The sequence below is a fragment of the Ciona intestinalis genome, chromosome 3 (genome assembly GCF_000224145.3).
Source record: "Ciona intestinalis chromosome 3, KH, whole genome shotgun sequence".
Lineage (NCBI taxonomy): Eukaryota > Metazoa > Chordata > Ascidiacea > Phlebobranchia > Cionidae > Ciona > Ciona intestinalis.
In genome coordinates, this window is record NC_020168.2 from 2996210 (window position 1) to 3011483 (window position 15274).

The 15274-nt window shown below is 34.8% G+C and overlaps 3 protein-coding genes and 2 long non-coding RNA genes across 8 annotated transcripts in view; 4 read left to right on the forward strand and 1 right to left on the reverse strand.

Moving 5' to 3' along the window:
- Positions 1–786: 786 nt before the first annotated feature.
- On the reverse strand, positions 787–1683 carry LOC108949308. The gene is made up of 3 exons (XR_001974657.2): positions 1530–1683; positions 1412–1468; positions 787–1166 (listed from the first exon to the last, which is right to left on the reverse strand). It is a non-coding gene; the product is annotated as an uncharacterized LOC108949308 (long non-coding RNA).
- A 2484-nt stretch (positions 1684–4167) lies between these two features.
- LOC104265520 lies at positions 4168–5002 on the forward strand. Its single transcript, XR_717181.2, has 3 exons — positions 4168–4275; positions 4330–4459; positions 4867–5002. It is a non-coding gene; the product is annotated as an uncharacterized LOC104265520 (long non-coding RNA).
- Positions 5003–6083: 1081 nt separating this feature from the next.
- Positions 6084–8301, forward strand: LOC100180832 (tryptophan--tRNA ligase, cytoplasmic). Its single transcript, XM_002122365.4, has one exon. The coding sequence runs from the start codon at positions 6137–6139 to the stop codon at positions 7478–7480; it is 1344 nt and encodes a 447-aa protein (XP_002122401.1). The 5' UTR covers positions 6084–6136; the 3' UTR covers positions 7481–8301.
- Positions 8302–8309: 8 nt separating this feature from the next.
- LOC100179239 (thioredoxin-like protein 4A) lies at positions 8310–9146 on the forward strand. Its single transcript, XM_018811219.1, has one exon. It carries the CDS (start codon positions 8400–8402, stop codon positions 8826–8828), a length of 429 nt encoding a protein of 142 aa, XP_018666764.1. The 5' UTR covers positions 8310–8399; the 3' UTR covers positions 8829–9146.
- Positions 9143–15274, forward strand: part of LOC101243326 ((E3-independent) E2 ubiquitin-conjugating enzyme UBE2O-like) — a 12929-nt gene continuing 6797 nt past the window's right edge. The window contains exons 1-10 of one of the 4 annotated variants that reach the window (XM_018811216.2): positions 9143–9304; positions 9886–10010; positions 10240–10302; positions 10778–10879; positions 11291–11388; positions 12309–12378; positions 12851–12991; positions 13280–13512; positions 14096–14257; positions 14832–14964. In XM_018811216.2, coding sequence (XP_018666761.1) covers positions 9214–9304; positions 9886–10010; positions 10240–10302; positions 10778–10879; positions 11291–11388; positions 12309–12378; positions 12851–12991; positions 13280–13512; positions 14096–14257; positions 14832–14964 — 1218 coding nt within the window. In that variant the 5' untranslated portion in view covers positions 9143–9213. The remainder of the gene's footprint in view (positions 9305–9885; positions 10011–10239; positions 10303–10777; positions 10880–11290; positions 11389–12308; positions 12379–12850; positions 12992–13279; positions 13513–14095; positions 14258–14831; positions 14965–15274) is intronic. The other 3 variants (XM_018811217.2, XM_026833901.1, XM_026833900.1) reach the window with 3 other exon arrangements.

Genomic DNA, 15274 nt, shown 5'->3' on the forward strand with positions numbered 1-15274 from the left:
GTTACTGTCCACGCAGGTTAAAGAAACCCCCATAGACAAAAATGGTACAACGAATGCACATACACATGTGCACGACAACAACGACAAAAAGACAAAAATGATACAACGAGGTGCAAATATAAAAAGTGCCACAAAGCATGCAACAAACACAACAGCTCAGTCATATCCAAAAATGGGAGGTCTTTAATTTATGCGAACATAATCAATGAAACATCTTCAAAGAAAATATGGTTCAAATCCTGAAGGATAATCAGCTGCAGTGTACAAATCATTAAATGTCCGGCCACAAGGAGTCGAAGCCAATAACGGCTCCGCATGTCCCAATCACCTGACAAGTCGCCACGTTGGTACCGCGATACTCTCGTCGCATCTTACACGCAATATAATATCGTTCGGATGTTAAGCACCGCTTCGACCATCACGAAACTGCGTTAGGTTGTTACGAACCGCACTAGTAGTGATCTAAATAATCGAGCGTAGCATCACTGTACCGGTAGTGACCTAAATGAGTGAGCGTAGCATCACAGTACCGGTAGTGACCTAAAACTAGCGTAGCATCACTGGCGGCGACGTCTACGCAACAACCCAACAGTAACGTAACTCAGTCTAGAACCGTGACTTAACCGCACCGAACGCTGGGCCTTGAAGACCCATCGACGTATAGCGTAATTGTAACGTGGCCAGCGTCACAATTAGGCTTTTGCAGAAAAATAGCAACATTTTCACAAGGACAATTAATTAATAAAAAAAATGAGGGATGTTAAATCTAAAAGTTTTATCTGCGGGTATATTATAATGCGCGTGGATATTACTCAAGTATTTGTGTACCAACATGCCGTTCTTATCAAGTGATTAGGAAAATGCAGAATCGCTAAAGAGTTCGACCTTTGCAGACGAAACACATAATGACGTGTACAACAACAGAATCCGATCCAGCAAGATGTTTGCCATAGTTTCATTGAATATATTTCAGTGACATGCAAAATGCACTAAAGTAGTGACTGACAAAAAGGCTGGCCACATTAGGTCCAGCAAAAATGAGAGACAAACACAAATCCGGCAACACTGTAAGAGTGCTCCAGCAACCACACCCCAACAACACAACTCCTAAGCCTAAGCAAAACCTCAAACCAGCTTTTTTCGTCGTCTTCGTCTCTGCTCTTCGTCTGCAAAACAAATGTAAATTTAATGTAAATTAAGTTGGGGTAAAAAGGTTCAAGTCTTCGATCGTCCCATTTCGTAAAAAAAGAAGATGGGACACCTTTAGCATATAATATCCAAACACCTTGATCGTGTTTTGAACAACTATAATAACGGCTATATATATTTGTTTTAGATTCTAGAATATACGCCGGGCTTTTTGTAACAATAAAATAGTTAAATGTTGGAATATTTATGACGTCACAATTACTTTTTTCCTTATTTGCAGTTTGTCTTCTGGATCCTCTGTGACGTCACATACCAGGTTCTAAATATTTAAAAAATGTTGTTTCAAATAATAAAGATTGTGACGAAACCAAACAACTTACGAAGTGGGTTCTTCTGTTGCGTCATCACCACTTCAAGACGTCACATCTCTGATGTCATCTAGAAAAGAACGGGTGTACGTAATAATGCCTATTGTGATTTATACTTTACCAAATCTTTGATCTTCATGCTCCATTTCTAGCTAACAGCACGAATATATTTTAGATTAAACTTAACATGAAAGTATACGTAATGTGCCTTGCGACGACGCAAAGCGCGCATGGGGCCCCATGAAACAATGTCGCGAAAAGCAAGCGCATACGAGAAACCGCAATGGGACGTCGCAAACGTGTGGTCTTGAGCGTGAATCTGACTATGACGTAATAATCGCGAGCGATGGCGAAGCGGGTATGACGCGATGTCATACAAAAGTATTGTGACGTAACGTAGCGATTATGTAAACCGATGTCACGTCGCAAGTGACGTCTGTTGTGACAAAATTAACAACCGTAGCGAATTTCCTGAAATAAGTTTGTTAAATATTAAAGTAGATATAACAGATAAACTAAGAATATCATTCGCAAGGCACAATACTAAAATTGTTTAATACAATAGGTATACACATATGTATGTAATATATTCATAAATACTCACATTCTAGTGTAAGTACATTAAAGAACTAGTTTATATTTAAGCAAAACTAAATAAAATATAGTTTATAATTAAGCAAGCACAAACAGTAGCAATAATACTTAACTTCAACGCTTGTAGAAGAAACAAATATAATCCTGCACTGAGTAAATCCAAAGTGTGCAACTTTGTCGCTGCTTCATTCAAACTGCCTTGTACAGTTGCAACGAGTTGTAAGGACGACGTTTTACATGCCCGGGGAATGAATAAAAATCGGGAGACTGCGGCTAATCAAAATCATTGGCGCGATTGGTTTAAATTCCTTTAACTTTAGTACTGTATAATTGAGCACGTAAGTGGCTTTGTATATAATCTTTTTCGTCGAAAAGTTGTTCGTGTACTTTGCCATGATTTTTTTCACATATTGTAATTATGCATTTTTGCATTTATTGTTAATCTCTTGATTTAAATGAAACCATAATATATATTCAAAAACTTATAATTTCTTTTCTTAGAATAATTTCTTCGACCTAAAACCACATATAATTAGCAAGTGATTAACGATGACGTTTCTGTTTGCTCAAAAGCACTGAAGCTGGCAAACTGCACCGAAAAAATAAATCAATTATAACAAGAGGCGTCCATTGGAACAACTTTTACTCGTCCAGCTCAACAAAATTAACTACGGTAAACAATACACACAACTGGAAACTAAGTGGTAAACCAATCAACGTTCAGGCATGGCAGTATATCAAGGGCAGATTTCAACAATGGCGTTAAATTTGGGTGGCAGGCACTTTTCCGACTGTGACGCATCTCTAACAATTTTCTAGTTCGAGCTTTATTCAAATAGAAATAGAGAAAAGTTAAAACTGGAAACTTAACTTTTCGCTTTAAAGCGCTAAAACCTAAATATACCTTGGACCTTTATTAAACGTTTGCACTCGGCACATTATTTCCAACCGAAGGGGTTTGGTACTTCATGTTTGTTTTTGACCAAGCTTAGTCGACCATGTTAGTTAAAGGTCTAATTATATTACGTGCTTACTCATTAGGGCTGTGCTCTCCTGTTAAGACTGTTTTTAATTAAAAAAATCACCTTCAGTGATATCAGAACTTAAATAGAAGACAAGGGCGACACTTTTTGTTTTATTCTAACAATTTATTGATTGTGGTTTTAGTAATACACGCACTTTGTCCCCATTACTGCTGGTGCCACTATATTCATTTGGCACTGGGTCCGTCGCACAGCGCAGTTTCGGTGAAATTGACAAGAAAAAGAAAAAAACGTCGACTTATTCATCTACAGAAACAAATATTGATCACAAAAACAACAGTCGCCCACCACGCCAATTATTCATTTCACATCCAGCAATGCCGACTGAAACTGCAATGTAGTCAAACAGCATCGCAGGAAGTTGTTAATTCAAACATCACGTGAACAGTTCGGGGAAGTTGATGTTGATTAGAAGAATGAAGTTGTTTTGATGAAGAATGGCTGGTGCAATTAACCACCATCATGTACATGCTTTTGTTAAACTAATGCGTCGTGTGCGTTTGTAGTATCATTATTCCCTGTCATGTATATGAATCTAGCTTATGTATGAAAGAAGTACGTGTGAATCAACAAATACAATTTATGTATCCTTGCGTGGCGGAAAACCACAATGGTTAAAACGCGGGCGTTTTGTTTCATACATTAGTGCCTGCTTACAAGTATCGCATATGCATCTAATTATTGGTGAATATTCTTTATATAGTAGAGTGGGGTAAGATGGGACACCATTTCATTCGATTTTCTCGTCCCATTTGGTTGTTAACAAAGAACGTTCAAAGACTTTAAAACCGTATCATCACGACTCCCGTAGACAGTTTTTAATTGTTTAAAATACGATCAGAATATTTATATATTATGCGCTAAAGGTGTCCCATCTTACCCCAACCCACTAGATATATGGCTGACAGTTTAAATATCTCACTTGTTTGGAAAATTAGAAAACCAAGGCGAAAACATTTTCAGACACCACAAAAACATGCCAGATTTCGTGGAGAAATGGAACTTCTTCTTTTAAAATCAAAGCGTTTCGGAAATATTTACGCGTTTAATATCCGCCACTTTTATTATAAAAGTCGGTGATTTCTGGTACAAAGTCATCAGTTCTTTCAGAAGGCAACAAAGTGAGTTGATGGTTTGTTTTACTTATGTGTGGTGACTAATATTTATTTCTGCAGATGAATAAGACATCGTTTCTACTCTTGCTTGTCATCGGTCTCCTCGTCCTTACCGACAGTGCGGTAGGTGCTGCTTTTAGAATATTGAGGGTATTTACATCTCCGTGGAGCCAAATGCAAATGCAAAGAGGTAATTAATGGTCTATGCGCCGCTAAATTATTTTTTTGATTTTTTTTCGCAGCAAAAATAAATAATGTTATCGGCGACGGCGAAATGTGGAATATGTGTTTGTTTTTTTTTATGTATTTTTTTGTAACTAGTCACTGGTTCAACTAACGTACCATCGCGAGGCGGGAAGCGGCAGATGTTATAACAGAAGTTTCATGTTTTATACACCCCATATCCGCTTGTACAAGTTGCAACGTATGCAACTCTGTGCGTGGTGGTGGTTGTTTTTTTGTATTGCGACAATCCGGACAACCCATTAGTGACCACTGGGTTAGAGCTGTCGTGTGTTATGCCCCAAAACACCTGTGTTATATCGACATTGTCGTTTGTCCGACGCACAACGATAATTGGGTTACATTCATCTGCAGTTGACGATTCTGTTGACGATTCTTTGATGCAACTTATCATGGAGAACCATGATCACGCTCTTGCTGAGCAATAAATGAAAAACAAAACTGTTAAATGTTGGTCGTCTGTATAAATAAAACACCTACATCATTTAAATAATTTGTGTTTCTTTTGTTCTGTAGTCTCTTGTCTTCTATGAAGTGACATTTGAGAAGGATTTTATTAAAATTAGTTTAGCGTGTGGTACTCCAGGTTTTGGTGTACTGTTTATTTAAACATTTTATTACTCTTATACTACACATTAAACCGCGAAAGTAAGACACTTATTAGACACTTATTAAAAATGGTCGCATGGAAGTATAAATGTAACCTGACAGCAACAGTCAATATTTAACAATACAAAAGCCACCCTTATGTCTAGTAACCATAGTCAATTTAGCTGTTGCTAGCTGTTGTAAGTCTTATTAAACAAAACTGTGTTTGGGCGAGGGAAGTAAAATGCAGATAAGAAACATTTTGTTGTGCGGTCAAGGGAGATATATTTGAATCTTTTGAGTCGGTCGTTTTTGTTGGGTGTAGCGCTTTTTATCCAACAAGATGTGTATATGTTTTACCCATAGACCTGTATTAACGACGCACTTAAAATCGTGGACTAGAAGGCCTATACAGATTTGTTTTCGATCGTTCTTAGTCAACCATTACATTAATAAAGGCTTAATTATTAATATGTCAGTAAAGAAACAATAAACTTGAATTATTATTATGCTAGAAATACTTGTTTTGGGTGTTTTGTGGATAATTTAAAACATAGTTATCAAATTGCCTGCCAAAAAAATAGGCACACATGTCCCCGCAAAAACTGCACACACGTAAATCTGTACACTTGCCGAACTAAGCACCTGTGTAAAACAACGCACACATACAATTGCAACTTACGATTCCATGTTTAATGTTGATTCCTTTCCATATTTTAGGTTATTTAGTTTTACTGTTTCCTATACAGATCGACTGGTAAAACTTTGGAGCAGTCCAAAGTAATTACATACCAACAAGAAAGTAAATACGGACAACTGTTCAAGTATATACCGTGGAATAATATTTTGTTCTCAACATATGTTGTGTAATTGCGTCATCGCGTTTGGTAAGTTGTGTAGCTGGAATTTTCGTTATATCGAATGTTACAACTTTATCTTGATTGAACGTAAGTTAACAAAAGTAAACAAATCTAACGTATTTGTATATTAAGCAAGCTAAACGTAAGAATAGGTTTATAAAGCTGCTATAAAATAAATGGATTCGAACGGCAAAGTGAACGGTTCAACAAACTCTGAAGGAGAGAATAAAGTTGACGGACTCGAACAGGACATTGTTAACCCATGGGAAGTTCAATCTAGCAGCGCCAAAGGAGTGGATTATGATAAGTTAATAAAAAGATTCGGATCAAGTAAAGTAGATGAGGCCCTTCTTCAAAGGTTTGAGGCAATTGTGGCAAAACGTGGCAAAAAGTTGCATCCATTTTTAAAACGTGGAATGTTTTTCTCGCACCGTGAGCTTGACTATATCCTTACCTTGTATGAACAAAACAAACCATTTTACCTTTATACTGGTCGAGGGCCGTCATCACAATCCATGCATGTAGGTCACATGATACCATTCATGATGACACAATACCTTCAAGAGGCGTTTGATGTCCCTGTTGTGGTGCAGCTTACAGATGATGAAAAGTTTTTGTGGAAGGATCTGGCCTTGGAAGAATGCTATCGGCTGTCATATGAGAATATGAAGGATATCATTGCTTGCGGTTTCGATCCGGACAAAACTTTTATTTTTTCAGACCTTGATTATATAGGCTCATGCAAAGAGTTTTATTGGAATATGAAAAGAGTTGAAAAATGTGTCACCTATAACCAAGTTAAAGGTATCTTTGGCTTTGGGGACAGTGACTGCATTGGTAAGATAAGTTTTCCTGCAATACAAGCTGCTCCCTCGTTTTCATCAAGCTTTCCCCACATTTTTAATGGATGCAAGGACATCCCATGTCTCATACCTTGTGCAATAGACCAGGACCCTTATTTCAGAATGACACGTGATGTTGCACCAAGACTACAATACAGAAAACCCGCGCTTTTACACTCGGTGTTCTTCCCCGCCCTGCAAGGCGCTCAAACTAAGATGAGTTCTTCAGACCCTACATCATCTATATTTCTCACTGACACTGCCAACCAAATCAAAAAAAAGATTAACAAGTACGCGTTCTCGGGCGGTCGTGACACAGTCGAGCTGCACAGGGAGTTTGGAGGCAACTGTGAAGTTGATGTTTCTATCCAGTATCTCTCCTTCTTCCTCATGGATGATGACGAATTAGACCAAATAAAAAAAGATTACTCAAGTGGAGAGCTATTGACTGGGGAGCTAAAACAGAAACTTATCGTAGTTTTGCAAGCATTGATTGGCAAGCACCAAGCTGCAAGGAATGAAGTCACTGATGAAACGATCAAGAAATTTACCCGGCTTACTAAATACCCATGCTGTGATAACTATAAACCTACACCGGTGGTTACAAAGAACAAGAAATCAAAGAAAAAAGATAAAACTTCAGCACCAACAATGAATGAACTAACATTGACAAGCTAATGTTTCAACTGTCAACCAATGAATGAAAATTTAATCTATTATGTTTGAGTGTCCAGCAAACAAGTGTATGTACTTTATAAATAATGTTGGTTGTAGTTTTGGTGTTTTAATTACAAGATATCTGATAAGCAAAAATTTTATCAAGTGTTTTGTTTACTTTTATTTTCATTATGTCTGGTTTATGAGTATCTGGTCAAATCATTTCACTTTCATCAAAATTGGAACTTAGGTTAATATGATTTAAATTTTACTTATATTCTAGGAAATATAGTGTTCACTATTCTTATAGTTCCGGTTTTCGGATATTCTACTGCTGCGTACTCACTACTGCATATCATTATCATTACCTATCACAAGCTATGCTAAGAGTACTGTATAGACTAGAGTGTGTGGACAACTTTTAAAATTGAGTTAATTGTTTGTGTTGGAATCCCAATTTAGTGTTTGGTATCAGATTTTAAAAAGCCAAGTACGGTTTATGAACTATGCACTACCACCAGCTATTTTGACGAGTTCTTGTTTCTCTTGTGCAGTAACAGTGAAAAATATAGGTTGTATGAAAGACTAATGTAGTAGATATATTGTAGGTCATGTCAAGTTGTTGCGAGCATGTGATTGTTTTATTTTTGCTCCCTTAGATAATTGTAGAGAAGTTATGGTAGAATAAAGGGTGATTCTCATTAGAACTTAGTATTTTTCTTCCTATTTTTTGCCTTTCTGTTCTTTTTAACGTTTATTAGTAAACTATTCTTTGTAAAACCAATTGCCATTAATTGTTAATATCTAAAATTAAATTCACAACGCTTTGGTGATATTTCAGATTTCTGTATACCAACTGAGCTATTACTTACAGCAAGAATAGGGAAATACAAATAGGATTTTTTTTTTTACTACTCTGTATTAGACCACCACAGTAGTAATGTCTTATATGCTTCCACATTTAACCAATGGCTGGCAAGTAGATCAGGCCATTCTGAATGAGCAAGAACGAGTTGTTGTCATTCGTTTTGGCCATGATTGGGACCCCGCTTGCATGACGATGGACGAAACTCTTTACAGCATCGCAGACAAAGTGAAAAACTTTGCGGTCACATACCTCGTTGATATTACAGAGGTTCCTGATTTTAACAAGATGTACGAACTTTATGACCCCTGCACGACCATGTTTTTTTATCGGAACAAACACATTATGATTGATTTAGGAACTGGTAACAACAACAAAATCAATTGGCCAATGGAGGATAAACAAGAAATGATTGATATTCTAGAAACAATTTATCGCGGCGCAAGGAAGGGAAGAGGTCTGGTAGTTTCGCCAAAAGATTATTCCACAAAATATAGATATTAGTTTAAAAATGTTGCTTAGTTAATGACAATGTATAGTGTTTAATAATGCTGCATATTTGTGTATTTTGTTCTTATCCACTTCTGAAACACTGCTGTGGTTAAATATGTGTTGTTTTACTTTGTTATTGCAATTTTTGGCAGTAATGTATTGGTGATTAATGCTAAAGCATTTGTTAATTTAAAGAAAAATTTTGGTTAAATGACATTACATTGCAAAATAATACAGAATACAAAACTAGCATTGGTCTTATATTCTACACTGAACCATATTTCATCTTAATGGATTGTCTTAGTATATGTTTTTTTTTAAGTTTACAGACTGGTATTATAATTGAATACATATAGTCATTTTTTGTGTTCTTAAATCATTTAAAATAAACAAATCAATGTCGGAACCAAACTTTTATCCTGAAGATATTATTATTGGAAAGTCAAGTAATGGGAGAGTAAGATACGGTTTGATTGAAAAGACTGTTGGTAGGTATTAGTTGATTTATTTATTTCTAAAATTTCTTTATGTATGGCTTAACCATATAAACTAGTATTGAGATTATGTTATTGTTGATTGAATAAATGTAACTTACTTTATCCTCGCGTGGCGAGAATTTTTTTTTAATATATGGCTGGTGATATGGACTACCCATTAATGACCGCTGAGTTGAAGCAATTGCCGTTAAGTGTCTTGCCCAAGCACACAAACGTCCACAATGGTAGCAACGTTGAGACTAAAACCCATTTACCACTGGGTTAGAAGCAGGCGCGCTAACCACTCTGCCTAGGCACCTAACAAATACTATATAACCTTAGGTGACTGGTTTGACACAAACTTTTCTTCTAACTGCTTTTTAAATAGGTATCTTACTTATTGTGAGTTGCTGTTGGGTTTGATAGCCATTCATTGCTACCAATATTTTTATCCATTTTTATGTTTTAATGACTCGTTTTTGCTATGAATACGAATCTCTTAGATATTTTATGGTAAGTATTTCATTTTTTAAATTTAATCTACCCAAGTGCAAATTTAAAAAGTGTTAAAATTTTTTATTTTATGACAACAGACATGGAGTCTGATGACGAGTCTGACTCTGACATGGATGATTACAGTGATAATGAACTGGAACCAGGTCATGTGAGGTTGACTTGGTATCCAGAAGGATCAGAGGAAACCGTGCACGAATCAAAAGTAGATAAAATTTGATTGGATTTGATTTAAATTAAACCGCTATCTATTGTATGACATAATAATTATATTTGTTTCTTCGATTACTGTAGCGGAGATTTAGAAATATTTTAAACGAAAAGACAGGATTTAGCGACAAAACAACAGTTGTTAAAACTTGCTTTCTGATCTTTTTATGATCTTTAATGCTAAGTTCTAAACGTGTTCCTAATGTTTTATCTATGAATTTCAGATACAGTTGGTTGATCGTTCAACTTTACCAAGAGATGTAGTTCATGAAATGAATGGAAGCCAGGTATATACATAATAGATTTATCAGGATTCAAGCCTTTATTTAATTTTAAAGCCAGTATAAAACGCTGTATGATTGTGGGTAGTACCTCTTACTAATACCGGCATGTACCTGGATGAAAATAGTTTAAGACCAATTGACCGAATGTAATGATTACTCTTAATTATTAGCAGTCATTCCCGTTTCAGGTCATTCTCGTTTTAAGAGAATGAAAGTTCAATAAAACACCTGTGTAGCAAACTCATACAGCTGTTCAAAACACTTAATGTATGTGTCCTTGGGCAAGTCACTTTTTTATTCATTAAAATTTAACATGCAACTTGTAAAAGCCCACGAGGTGTATAAAATAGTTCACCAGTGTTATCACTAAAAAATTTTAGGCCACGTATAAATAACATTCCATTCACAAGATGTAACTATCCTATTTTTGTTCTAAATACACCTAATATATACTAATATTAGCGGTTTCATTTAACAGCTCGGAACAGTGCTTGATGTGGATGTACACTGTGATGTTGCAGTTGTGGGAACAAACAAAATACTTAAGAATATTCATTGCAAGTCACTTAAACGCATCTATGTAAGTAAAATCTATACTCTGTACTATTTAGTATAGGATTTGTAACCGCCATTTACTGGGAATTTCTGTTAAATAATTGGTGCACAATCTATCATGGTGTGTAGTAAACTTATCACTTGCACCCCACAATTAAAAAAATAACCTACACTCTTAAGTCTTACCATTCCTAAACTATTCTTCTCAGTTAAAAGATTATGCACTGCAACGACATCTTGCAACAAAATTCTTTTTTAGAATGTTTTATTACCGTTTTATCAATGTCACCGAATTAATTGTTAGTTGTGGAGACCCCGGAATACGTTCAGGCGACCCCATTCGGGGTCACGACCCACGTGTTGGGGACCACTGATTTAAACAAACCCTTCACATGCCAAGCAACTATAAATTGATTCTGTCGTTTTTTAATCTTAGCCATTAATGGATGGAGATTTGGTGGCATATGGACCTTGGGTTGGTCATATTTCAAGTGCTGTTGGACTTCTTGTTCTTAGATTCTCAAATGGTGCAAGGTACAAGGAAATAATTAGTATAGATTTGTTCAGTTTTTTTTAGTTTTTTTTTATCAAGATTTGTTCAATTTTTTTTCTTTTATTTTATCAAGATTTGTTCTTTTTTTTTCTTTCAGGTTATGACTAGTCTCATTATCTTTTAATTGTTTCATTTTTTAAAATAATTTTACTCTTGCTGTGTAACAATATAGCACTAGCAAATGGGCTCAATTTCCTGCCCAATTTTTAGCCGACTGGTAAAAAAAGGAGATGCTCGAGTGCTAGCTTATATGTCAATATCAAAACATGAAAAGGTTTTATTTCAACTACGTCATACATTAACATACTTCCAGAAGCATTAAACACTGACAAAGTTACATGTTGATTGATTGAAATGATAATTATGTGTGGATGCTGACTGCTTCATCAAGGAAGTGACTTTCTTGGCTGCATCCTGTTTCATATCTCTGTCATTTGTTTGATGAATGCATGGGGCATTGTTATAATATGTAATTGAAAATTTATGTTTAATTCTATCAATGATTGCCAGTGGAAAAGCATCTGCTACACAGTTGGCAGTACAGAATGAAATAATATAACATAGTACTGTAGGGTGGGGAAAGATGGAACATCTTTTTTATTCTATTTTCTTATCGCTTTAGGTAGTAAAGAATTATAAAACCCTATTCCTTTAAACACAATCAGGATACTTAAATAATATGTGCTAAAGGTGTCCCATCTTCCCCTTCACATTAAAGAATTATAATAGCGTATCCTCACTACTCCTAAAGACCGTTGTTAATTGTTTAAAAAACAATCAGGATGTTTAAATATTATGTGCTAAAGGTGTCCCATCTTCCCCATCCTACCATACATAAATACATATTTAAAGCGTTAAACAATTATAATATCTTACTTAATCAACTGTTTTTACATTACAGAGGGAAAATAAACTTACAGGACGACAGTTGTGAACAGCTGGATGATCTTTACCCACATGCAAGTGATGATGCAAGTTGCTTTCAACCATTCCTTTTGCTAGAAATAATAAACAACCCCAAAATTAAAATAACAATATAAATCATAAAAAAGCGGTTTATAAATTTTGATAATCAAAAAATTGATTTAACAATAATTATCATTAAAAATTGAAATAACAATATTTATAATAAAAAATTTAAATAACATCCCTTTAAGCTAAGATTCAGTAGTTATGCTGCCACATACAAAGTTACAAAACTGGTGACTTGAAGCGAGCTTAAAGTGAATGAAACAAGCCACACATGGTATAACGACTATCATTGCTGTGCCATGCAAATATTAAAGAAGTATCATCATTAATTCTTTAACTCTTTAATTAAAAAAATGGTCATAATCTAATAGATGCTATCTTGCTTATCTCTGCCACAGCTTTAGCTTCAAGCTTTCCTTAACTTTTAAGTTCTAAGCAAATCCTGTTTTTAAAACATGTTTTACTTTATAGGGATCATTCTTTGATTCTGAGTTTTACCCTGGTCAAGTCTTGTCAGGACCCGCCAAATGTTTTCGTAAAATGTTGTGGTTCCCTGGTGTTCCACCACCCAATTTAAAATCAAAATCTAGATTTAAAGTTATTCTTGAACAGGTTTGGCTAAAATCTGGTTTGTTTCAACTGAGTTATAATTTTGCTATCGGATTTATTATATTTTTGTTGGTAATGTGTCAGCTTCGTAGAGCAGTATTTTATTTCCTGGTGAGTGAGGTCCTTGTCAAGGACTTCGGTTTGGATTGACTAATATTCCAACCATAAATATACAATTTTCTGTCAAATCGTCGCAATAATGTTTATTTGGTAAGCAACATCTTAATTTGTTCTTTTTGTAGCCAAGAATAAAGTATTTTCTAGAGTATTTTACAATGTCAAAATTTTCAGTTAGAGTTGGCTGCAGTGCATGTTAAATGGATACAACGAGCTTTTTCATCGCCAAACGAAAAGAAAAAAGATGACAAACCAACATCACCAAGTGATAAATCAAAACCTGATCCAATTTTATCAGCGGAGCTAGGTGCCAAGACAGAGTTAACAGAATATGAACGCAAACTTTGTCTCTCGACCAACCCTGCAGAACCCCCACCTGATGTAATACATGGGGAACATCTTAAATAGTAAGAAATGAATATATTTTCACTTATTTTGACAAAGTGACTAAAAATAAGCGAGAAAATTTTCTTACATTTTTTCTTATTGATCCAAATAGGGTAAAAGTGTACGTGTTCACCATTTTCTTTACAATATTGGTTAATGGATTTGTTCTAACATAGGAAAAATTGTACGTGGTTACCATTTCTTTGCAATATGCGCCAATAGATTTGTTACTATGGAGAGCCATGTTAGAGGTCATAGAATTTAGGCCGGTATTAGCACATTACCTCAGTTTTTGCTAATAACAGAAGTTATTCTTTCTTAGTCACCTGTTTAATGGCCACAATTTCTTAAGAATAAACATACTAAAATTGACATATATTATGTAGCTTTACAATTGGTTACATAAGTAACCATGTTTAAGTTTATGGTAAAGAAATTGAAAGTGCAAGCCTAATTAAACTGTATTCTCGATACTATCAACCACATATTTTTTGATAATATGAATGCTATTAGATGGTGTCTCTTAAAAGATAACAGCTATTCAGAATATGAGTATCGGCTAGTGTGTCTGATTCTCCTTTTTCTATGCTTTTGTACTTGCAGTTTAAAGACACTACAATACTTCTGGACTGGCAACCTTGTGTTGGGCACACGAATGCAATATCAGCTGACAGCAAATGATGTTGAACAAATAAACTTACAACCCAATAATGATAAAAAACTTAAACGAACAAGACGTGTCTTTAGTACAAGAAAAATGGACAGGTAATTTGTATTTTTTTCATGTTTTAATTTCTGTCATTCTTTGTTTCATACAGTGTTCTTATTTACCATTTAGATTTCGAAAATTGATGTTTTAAGAGATTTTGCATTTATTTTCATTTACTTTTATGTTGGTTGAGCTTTAATAAAACATAATTAGGATATTCTGTTGCTATTACTATAAGGAAAAATGTCTTTTCCATGACTAATTTTCTGAGATAAACTGTTTAATATAAATTTTATTTAAATTACGATCTCGCTGCATGGCAGATAAAAAGTTGGTGTAAATAAAATCGACATGATAGTTTATGCCAGAAGATCAGTTCTCAAACAACTAAATGAGATGGCATACCACCTAAAATACTTTTGTGCACTATGAGCAGTAGGCATGCCATAATATAAAAAATCCCTGTCATACAATTTCTTTTTTTTTTAAAACATTTTATATGGAACTCTTTAAAAGCCCTTATAAGATATTGATTTTTGGTAAAGCAGTTGTAACATGTTGGTTTGTAAAAACACATACAATATGTCCAATAGTCGTATATAACAATTACAAAATTGTATTTCCGTGCAGAAAAATGGCAAGAATGTCTGACAATGCATCAGCCGTTCCTCCAGCAAAAAGGAGAGGAGACAAAAAGTCCTCGAAAGCCAAAGAGACAGGGAATAACCAGGAAGACTCAGAAGATGAGTTTTCCAACACAGAGGTGGTTTTAAAGGACTTATTCTTCTTTTAAACCTAGTAATTTTAAGTGTTGTAAGTTTTGTAAAAATAATTGGGAAGGAAGAATTTATAACAAGAATATAATAAGAAAGAAACGAGTCAGCCGTACATATTTTCTTCATAAATATTCAAACAACTTTAAATTTGTATTCTATCTGAAAATTATCAGTACTTTTTTATTTTAAATATTTGTGCCTTTACCAACTAATTTTTGTAATCATTTTTATTGGAGGATAACTGTCTGGATGTTCGTCAGTGTTTAAAAATGCGAAATTGGTTTAGGATTCAAATCA